Source organism: Plectropomus leopardus, chromosome 24 (genome assembly GCF_026936395.1).
Source record: "Plectropomus leopardus strain MGB_pleo_1.0 chromosome 24, ASM2693639v1, whole genome shotgun sequence".
NCBI classification, from domain to species: domain Eukaryota; kingdom Metazoa; phylum Chordata; class Actinopteri; order Perciformes; family Serranidae; genus Plectropomus; species Plectropomus leopardus.
In genome coordinates, this window is record NC_142199.1 from 16,040,372 (window position 1) to 16,050,345 (window position 9,974).

The 9,974-nt window shown below is 38.8% G+C and overlaps 1 protein-coding gene across 1 annotated transcript; it reads left to right on the forward strand.

Moving 5' to 3' along the window:
- Positions 1-5,124: 5,124 nt before the first annotated feature.
- Positions 5,125-9,277, forward strand: LOC121962982 (retinol dehydrogenase 7-like). The gene is made up of 5 exons (XM_042513339.2): positions 5,125-5,276; positions 6,945-7,259; positions 8,273-8,531; positions 8,627-8,790; positions 8,882-9,277. The coding sequence occupies exons 2-5, from the start codon at positions 6,947-6,949 to the stop codon at positions 9,103-9,105; spliced, it is 960 nt and encodes a 319-aa protein (XP_042369273.1). The 5' UTR covers positions 5,125-5,276; positions 6,945-6,946; the 3' UTR covers positions 9,106-9,277.
- Positions 9,278-9,974: the final 697 nt, after the last annotated feature.

Sequence of the window (9,974 nt, forward strand, 5' to 3'; positions counted from 1 at the left end):
TAATCTTCAAAGCCAAACTTCCCAAGTGAATGATGATGTAAATTATGCTGAACTGCTTCAAAAACCCTTAAAGAAAAACAACAAAAAACTTGGCTATTTTCTGAAATTCTAAAACTGGTCTAATATTGTAATAGACGTCTTTAAAACATGAACTCCACTTAAGCCTCTTTGATTAGACGCTGTTTTTATTCTTCTCAACATCAAAGCATAACTGTACAGTCTAAAAGGGCACCGTGGTGGAGAAGTGAAGGAATAAATGACGATACAAAAGCAGCTGTCTCTGTGAACGGGAATGGAAAAGAACGCTAAATCCACGACGGAAAGATGTGTGGCTTCAGGTAGAATTAATGACAGGATTGTGTGTTTATTCAAAACTAGCGGCGGATGTGGCTGGACAGAGGCATTAACAGCCTGTAAATCTCTGTTGGCTGACCAGCATTTTTTTTTACCGGACAATCGGGTGTGTGTGCAGGAGAGTCATCACAAGGAACAATGACTCCGGCCTGCAACAGTGAATCAAAAACGGGTTTAACTCCTTCGAGCGCTTTGTGTTTCAGTGGGTATTGTTTAATGCACGGCCGGAAATCAGACTTTTGGTGAATTAGCAGGGGTGTAACACCTTTCGTCAGACCAACGTCATACTTATGTGTTGCCCATAATTCAGATGGCACCTCGGATAACCGAGCCATGTCGATTGTTGTTTTTTGAACCATGGTGTGTGTCCTATTCAAAATAGGAATACGCTCATTGTTCTCTTAACTAAGGCAACCGATGTAAATGCCGTCCTGTATTCATCACCTCTCTGACTGTACAGTGTTCTGGGATCCCAACATGTGGGACTGATGTCAGTCAGCTTCATCTGAGTGTAAACCCACATTCCCAAATCCTTCCACTGCCACCCCACAGGCTTGGCCAGCGACACGTGGACACCTTTATACAGCTAATTCTGCACTTGAAACAGAGATACAGAAACAGCAGCAGCCTCTTTTGTCCAGAAAACATGTTGTAAAGACAATCGTTCGACTTCCTGATTCTGTTTTTACCATATTTTCTCAAAACTTTCATCTGGCCCTTCTGACACATGTGATGTCAGTGCAATGAGTCTGCATGAAGCATGATGCATGTGTGCCATTTGTGTGTGTGTGTGTGTGTGTGTGTGTGTTCAGATGAGGTGAGTCGTGCTGCCACATAAGCGTCACCAGTTGGCACGAGAGACCGCTCATGTACACACTTCAGCGTGTCAGGGTCATATCTCAGCGTTTGTGTGTTCACAGGCAGTCTGATTATTGGGTGTGAAGTTAACACAACGCCAAAATGGCACATTAAGTCTCTTCCCTTTAAATTGATAGGACAGTGCTCAGATAACAGAAAAAAGTGTTTTGTCGTGGTGTCATCAGGTGTGCATTGTAAAGGTGCGGTGTAGGGTTCTGCCACCAGCACAGATTGTTTTGTAATATTTTCCACTTTTTGTAGGCGTTTTGGGTAATGCTGATGCTTTTAAAACAGACAATGTAGCACCAGAGTCAGCTAAAAATACAGCATCATTACCTGTTACACGTAAAGTTAACTCAGCCTTCATGACCATCGTTATACGTTATAGGTTTTCAGGTTTATTATTTTTAGCCTTAGTTTCAACATATTCAATGGTTGTCATTATTTCATCACACGTTGTATAGCAGTGTGCTCTTTTTGTTAATTTGTTAGTTATGCTGTCTTTAGCCATCAGTTAAAGCAAGACCGTGTACTTTTAAAAGAAGAAATGACACATTTCTCTTCTCATAAATGGAAATGAAATTCTTAAAACACTTTTTCTCACTTGAGTGCACTCAGGGGTTTATATTTAACAATATCATAGACTATAATAGTCTCTGTTAAAGCTGCAACATGCATGTGTGCATGAGTTGTGTATAGATTTTGCTGCACATTGACATTTAGGTTATTGCCCTCTTCCCAGTTCTTCCAGCTTTATGTTGTACATTCACCCTGAATGCGACATCTAGGAGAATACATATCATTTTTACACTGCTAAAAGCTAAAAATAACATCATTTGTATCACATTTTCAGGTGCTGCTTAAGATTCGTGTCCATTATTAAAGTGAGGAAAAACACAGGCTTATATTTCAGATTTTAATCATTTGAAAATCAACCAAAACTCTGAATTTCCATCTATCAATCCGGCCCCTCACTTATGTAGGAGAGGATGTAGGAGATAATACTTGTGATTTATGTTGTTAGAAAAATGGCTGATTGGGGCTGCACACTTAAACATGAAAACAACCGATTGCTTGCTGATGGCCTTAAACTGTCGGTCACTCACTGCTGCCTTCAAGTGCCCTCAGAAAAAGGACAATTATGAACATGTCCAACATGATAATATGTCGAAGAAAAGAAATGATAATTGATTTTGTGTTGGATCCTTCAGCTGAGTGTTTAACATCAGCTGAAAAGTGCAGGATGAGGTTATTAAGAACTTTATTCAGTTTAGTGAAAGGGCAACCGCAAGAGGAAAACACTGCCAGAGAATGAAAACTAATTAAAAAATTAAAATTAAAATGAACCCTTTAGAAGCTGGATCGACATCAGTTTTGTTATCTGCGTTTAGACGCTTTTCACAAGTATTTAAATCCATGGAACCTGAGAAATTAGGTTTGCTTTCACTCTAAAACACTGGACAAAGACAAGTAATATCTGGAAAATTGAAAGAAAAAAGAAAGTAAAATGTGACAAGAAAATTACTTGAAAATTAGTCAAGCTGTGCTGCAATTATTAGATAACAAAAAGGAAAAAAAATGTCCAGAAAAAAAATTGTAATTTCTTAGAATTCTTATAATGATATATTTAAAATTGTATTACAGAAAACGTAGATATTTTTTGCACTTTCTTAATGTAATTTTTTTTTAATTCTTATTTTTGGGTCATTGTCTCAAAACGTTTTATTAATTTATTGCCAATTTCTTGTTTAGTTGCTCGTGGCCTTCTTCCCATGTTTTTGAAAGAAATCAATTCAATTTGCTCAGATTTCAAAAGGTCAATACCACGTATGAATGTTGTGTAAAGTCTGTCTAAAGGTAACTGCTTTACTTCAGTACCATCAGATGTATTTAAGCTATAAACGAAATGTATGCAGTATAAAATAGTTTAACTTTAAATGTTACAGTTTTCTTTGTTTCCTGAGTTACTGCGACGTGTAGAAGTCTGAAGGCTGCAATAACAATTTAAATGGCATTTTCTTCAGCAGCGCTGTGAAAATAACAACCTTATTGGATTTTTCTATGATATATTTTCTATTGAAACATCAAGTACAGTATTGCAGCATTTACTTGTACAGGAACATGTAATTGCAGCTCTGTTATTGGAAAGAGGAGCACCTGAAGGCAGCGTCTGCACAGACAATGAATTACAAAACAACACTGCTGCCGCCCTGTGGTAAAACTGTGAAACGCTTCAGATGATGCTCAGCACACACATGGTTGGCATATTGGTTTGATCACTTTCAAAAACATGGGGAGAAGGCTCATCGACATGTGGCCATAAACATAGCGAGAAATGAGTTACGAGAAAATTACCAGGAAAAAAATGCAAAAATAAAAGTGATAAATTTATGAGTTTAAAATTATTCTTGATATAGTTTTCTGGACATTTTCCCTTTTTTGATAATTAATTCTCCTCCTTTTTTTAAGCAGAATTTCAGGTTTGAGGTCGTTCTTTTCATCACCATTTACCAATTTCATGCAATTTATGGGGCATTTCTTGCAAAGTTGGCCAATGCCTTTTTGACTTTGTTTTTGGAAGAAATCAAACCAATTTGCTCATGTTTCAAGAATTAAAGAATTAAATTAAAGCTTGTAAAAGGCTGCTTAACAAAGCATCAGGAAACTGATGTCCAACCAGGTTTTAAAGGGTTAATAATGTGCATATGCCTTAAAACAGTGAATGAGAGAGCAGCAGTTTTTATCCTGGCAGTTACAGAGGAGAGACATTATACTTTACACAGTGGATAGGTGTCATAATTTCCTCTTTTTAGACAAACCGCTCCAGTAAAACCAAACACATCTCAGGCACAGAAACACTCCCACATTTTCAGAGTCTCTCTTGCGTAAAAGGGTCATCACACAGATGATTTGGCCCGATTTACAGTAATTTATTACATATTAATACATAAATTCATGAAGTGTTGGAAAACAGCCGAAGTACATTTACTCAAGTACTGTACTTAAGTACAATTTTTAAGGATCTTAACCACTTACTTTGTACTTTAGTATTTCCATTTATGCTACTTTTTACTTATTCTCCTTTATAAATAACTTTAACCAGCTGCGACAGAGTAATAAACACATTAATGCATCACTGCCTTAGCTGTGCAACTATTACACCACTTCTCTGTGCAAGTATTCATCTGTGCAATAGTCTTCATCATCCTTATGTGTTCTTACCTGCACCACTATTGAATATATCTAATATATGAGGCACCTATTGTTTGTACTTATTATTTGTAAGTATTGTGCTGTTTTGCTTTTTTTTAATTTGTACTATAAAGATAATGTGTTGTTCACTGTAGCATAATGCACATATTTAAATATTTCATCCTTTACATAATAGTTTATACAGTGTAATGTGGCATAAGGTACAAATTTGTATATTTTCTAAATGTATATTTTAACAAACTTTAAAAACTCAGCATAAATGCATATATATATATATATATATATATATATATATATATATACATATGTATTCTTTTCATGTAACATAATTTCACATGTTAGATGTATAGTTATAGGAGTAACAAAAATAGTTTTCTGGACATCAACAACAACTAAAACTAAACTAAAATTAAAGTATTTTTCTCAGGTTTCAGAGGTGTGAACTCATAAACTGTTGTTTATCTCGGTGATAAAGTATATTTTGATACTTTTGTTCTTTTACTTAAGTAAAAAAAAAAAAGTTTTGAAAGCAGGGATTTTACTTGCAAAAGATAGTTTCTACTCGGTGTTTTTTGCTGTTTTTACACACGTCAAAGGTGTTGGTATGTCCTCTTCCACCGCACTCATGTATTCATTCACTCGCCGTGTCACCGGAGGCGGCGGCGGAGCTGAACGACCCTCCGCGGCTGCGGTTGCTGTCTTCGCCGATAGGTGGCGCTTGGCCGTGTCCACCCTCGGAAAGACTTCGGGGCTGCTGCTGCTGCGCCTCTGCCATTGGTGGACCGGGCTGTTTTCCTGCTATAAAACTGCAGTATCAGTACATAGAGTACAGGAAGACCTCTGCTCCACAGGTGAGACACTCAGTGTTGTTTTTTTTCTATGTTGTTAACACGAACAGCGAGAAAGCTCTTAGCTGAGGAGCAAACAGCACAGCATTTCTTCATCATAACTCGTTCCTGTGTCTGATTTGGTATTACGCAACAGGAGCATAGCTAGATTTGAGCCGTGCCAGGTGGGATCGGTGAATTAGTTTGGCACATTTTTTAAAAACTTTCTGTAAATTGTTGTACAGCACTTTCTGAGAAGCATCCCGTGATCCGCGCATTGAAAAATAACCTGCAGTACACAGAAGTCACACAGCTTGTACATATACAATGTAACGTCGTTTTCAAATCCATAAGAGACGCCACTGACTTTCTAATCAGCTAATCAGACAGAAAGCACGGGTTAACAGTCGTGAACTTTGAAATCCGCTACCTTCGCTCTCCTCCCTGTTTGTTCTGACTGTCAAGTTGTGCAATATAATTATCTAAATTAGTATATAAGCGGATGACAAAATTAATACAGATTACATTCTGTTATTCTGTCATTTTAAAGTTGGTCATGGAAAGCAAGTTCTGTCTTCCTCCAGTCTAGTTTATCATAGATGATTCAGAAGTTACTCAGAGTTTTAGTGTGTAAAAGAAGTTTATAGAAACATTTAAGCTCTGAGGTAGAAATTAGTGGCAGTGGTAGAGTAAAGGTGTGTGTATTCACAAAATGTAGTTGTATAGATAGACACACACACATAAATATACATTTCAAGGTTTATGTATGATATTACAGTTTTGGTAATAGTAATGCATTAATGTGTAAGTAGCACTGAACTTGGATAAAGAGGAGAAAATTTAAGGGGCATAAGCCTAATTGTTCACTAAGATCTGAGAACTTTCCTCTGAGGCAATCTCTTGTTTCACCAAACTTCCTGCAGTTATTGCGGTCACTATTTGGTTCAATGGTACAGTTTCAGCTGATCTGTATTCTTAGTCATTTAATATAACATAAAATAAATGTTAAATGAATCACTTAGGGGTCACCAGTTAACTCAAAAACAGCAATTCAGTATCAACTGGAGGGGACATAATGGTCTCTACAGTCTAACTTGCTGATCAGTGTATTGCCGATGACAATATTTGATTTGTTTTCCCTTTAATGCAGGCTATAAAATTATTAATAATAGTAGTAGTGGTGGTAGTGTTATTAAATTAAACTGACCTATTTGCCCTGTCATAGAGTTGTGTTGGCACTCCCCACATGTGACAAACACTTGCGACACAGACAGTGATCAGAGAAAGAGAGAAGATGGAAGGTGGACTATTGCTTGTAATGTTTTTGTAAGTTTTTTTTTACACACAACTAACTACCCATTCGACTGGTTTGCCTGAACTGCTGCTCAAATACTAAATGTAGCAGTGGATAGATAATCATGACAGCCTCGCTTGCTTTCCATGGTTGTAATATAATTTTTCACCCAAAGTCTATTGCTTTTATTGGAGCAATTGGCAGAATAATAACAGGGAAGTGAGTTTTGCTCAATGAGGCAGAAAGATAGACAAAATGATATGACAGTCTTTTTTTCAGTTTTGTATACCATATTGCATATAATGGTAGAATGTTGCCTATTGTAGTTTTGTTACATTTTATATTTAAATACTTTATCATCATGATTATGCAGCACTGAATCCTCTTTGTTCTCACAGCCATGTACCTGTATCTGCTGGGCCTGGTGGTTTTCTACTACCTGTACCGCTGGGTCAGGGAGCTGCCTCGGGTCCCCGACAAGGCCAGCAAGTATGTGTACATCACAGGCTGTGACTCGGGCTTTGGTAACCTCCTGGCTCGCCATCTGGACAAGAAGGGCTTCAGAGTGATCGCCTCGTGTTTCACAGAGAAGGGAGAAGAGGATCTGAAGAAGTCCTGCTCCAGCAACCTAATCACAACACACCTGGATGTTCGGTCGAAGGAAAGCGTTGCCAAAGTGGCAGCAATGATCAAGGACAAAGTGGGGGCGCGAGGTGAGTGTGGAGTGTTATCTGTTTTTGTTGGTCCAGACTGAAATGTCGCCACAACCTTTGGATTAATTGATTGCCATAAAATTTCGTACAAACATTCGCGTTCCCCTCAGGATGAAGTCTACTGACATTGATTTTCCCAACTTCCTCTCGCGCCACCATGATGTTAACATATGTGGTTTAAGGGGAAGTTTCTCAAACATTATTGCATGGATTGCAATAAAACTGCTGTGGTGGCCCGCTGGGTTTCCACCTATTGCCATCATCACATCAAAATCTAAACTAAACTGAGATACTGAGAACAGCCTCATGTAGCTTTTGTTGTTTCTCAGCGTTCATGAAAACGCTGCAGGTAGATGTTCACAGTCATTCACTGTAAAATGTATTCATTATTTGAATTAATTGTATTTAGCGTGTACAGGCATGCTTTACATTTTTCTGCTCTGTTAAAGCTTCACTGTGTAGGATTTAGGGGGATATATTGGCAGAAGGGGAAGAGAATGTATTAAGTATGTGACATAGGGAGCGGGTCCTCGTCTACAAAGACCACCATGTTTCCATCAGAGTTAAGTTAGCAGCCTGTCTTCAACAGGAGTGTCGGACAAACACTGACTATTATTTTTTTCTGTATTTTTACTGTTTTAAAACACCTGGTGAGATTTTTTTCTACAGTGCAAAGAGACCTCTGTGGATAATCCGGCTCTCAGTAAAAACCACCTGAATGTCTGGATGTTAAGTGAATAGAGAAAAAAAAAGAATACACATGAAGGAAGAGGCCTCTGCTCATAATTTGACTCCTGGTAAAAACCTGAGCAGTGAACACTGAAAGAATCTAACGGGGTTAAGCTTCATGTGTCTGCAGTCTACGATCTCTACTGTTCAGTGCTACTAAATCCCCCTAAATCTTACACAATGTTCCTTAAAGAGGGCCGCTGCTTGTTGTGAATGAACGCATTTAGTTTAAAAGTGTTAAACATGATTTTATTGACTGGATGTCCTCTGTGTTATCCTCCCAGGCTTATGGGCTCTAGTGAACAATGCAGGCGTTTCCGTACCCACCGCCCCCACTGACTGGCTGAACATCGATGACTACAAGTCCATGCTGGACGTCAACGTAAATGGGGTGATCGCAGTGACCCTGAGTGTCCTGCCACTAATCAAGAAGGCCCAGGGAAGGGTGGTCAATGTAGCCAGTGTGTTTGGGAGGATCAGTGCCACAGGCGGCCCGTACACTGTCTCCAAGTACGCCGTGGAGGCTTTCAATGACAACCTCAGGTGATACATTAACTCACTCAGTCAATTGTTTGTCAGTCGGCCGGCACAGATTCTTTTTCAGGCAACCACTAACCAAATAAAAATGTTCTGCTTAGGTTAAATATGTTGCCCTTCGGTGTCAAAGTCCTCTGCATCGAGCCAGGCTTCTTCAAAACAAACGTAACCGACACTGCCATCCTGAGCAAGAACGTCCAGGTGCTGTGGGACAGACTGCCGCAGGAGATCAAAGATGAATATGGACCTGAATATCTACCAAAGTGTAAGTTTGGATCATCGATTTTCTGATTTTAGTTGTTTGTTTTGAATTAATTTATCAATTTATCAATATATCCACTCATTTTCCCTCCTAGCGTTAGCATTAATTAAAGACAAAGTTGCCAAGATGAGTGATGGAGATCTGATGAAGGTGGTCGGCTGTATGGAGCACGCTGTGTCCGCTGTCCGGCCCCGCAGCCGCTACTCCCCAGGCTGGGACGCCAAGCTTTTCTGGCTGCCGCTGTCGTACATGCCAACCTGTGTCGCTGACTACATCTTAAGCAAAGAAGCCATTCCTATAGCCAAGAAAGTGCAATAAGTTGTGTTGTTTTTGTATTCATATCTGGACATTTTATGCAATTTGACAGTATACGTCTACTCGTCTTACCACTATCTTTGTATTCCTGATTAAAGAATCATTCCTTTGTATGTTTGTATTTCCAGCATTTGGCAGGATGGCTCTGTGACATAAAAAATACATTTTAAATGAAGTGATTGGTTTGTATCCCTTCTTTGAATATGTTCTAAAGACTGGCTTTTATCACAGGCATTTACATTCAAGGTCCCGTTATCTACAAGTAGATAGGAGTTTGTTCAAACTAATACGCTCGGCCTTGATGATAGACGTGCGAAAGGTCAGGATGCAGCAATAAAACAGCAGCCTGATGATTACAAAGTACAAATGGAGCAGGACTCTGTCAGCGTCTGTTACATTTGTGGAAATCCAACTTGAAATACAGCTTCCATTATTGCCCTGATCGTGATGTCCCTACATGTCTAATTGTAAGAGTGCTCAATAATATAATTTCTTTTGACAGCAGCTACAGGACTGTGACTTTGCTCCACAGGAGGTATTTAAAAGGATTGAAGTGTGCAGGGTAAGTGGCAGATTGCAACCAGCTAAAATTTCTCTCGTGCCAGGCGTGCAAGAGAACTACAGTGGCTGACAGTGGTGGCGTCATATTAAAAAAATAAATAAAAAAGAACTTGAGTTTTTGTTGTAGGCCTAAAGTGATTAAAGCCAAGACACCAAGTAAAAAAATAACAGTTCATCAACAGAAATGTACATAATAGGTCTATACCCTGGCGCCTTTTCCTCTGAATTTTGCCAAACCTCAATTGCGGTGGCTGGTCTTTAGTCTCCCGGGCTAAGCTAGCAATGGATCCCAAATTAAACATCCCATGACC

Excerpts from the sequence above, each read along its gene's own strand:
- LOC121962982 (XM_042513339.2), top strand. The coding sequence starts at position 6,947 with ATGTACCTGTATCTGCTGGGCCTGGTGGTTTTCTACTACCTGTACCGC. Across the intron at positions 7,260-8,272 it reads GGACAAAGTGGGGGCGCGAG|GCTTATGGGCTCTAGTGAAC; the intron begins GTGAGTGTGGAG and ends TTATCCTCCCAG. Across the intron at positions 8,791-8,881 it reads ACCTGAATATCTACCAAAGT|CGTTAGCATTAATTAAAGAC; the intron begins GTAAGTTTGGAT and ends TTTCCCTCCTAG.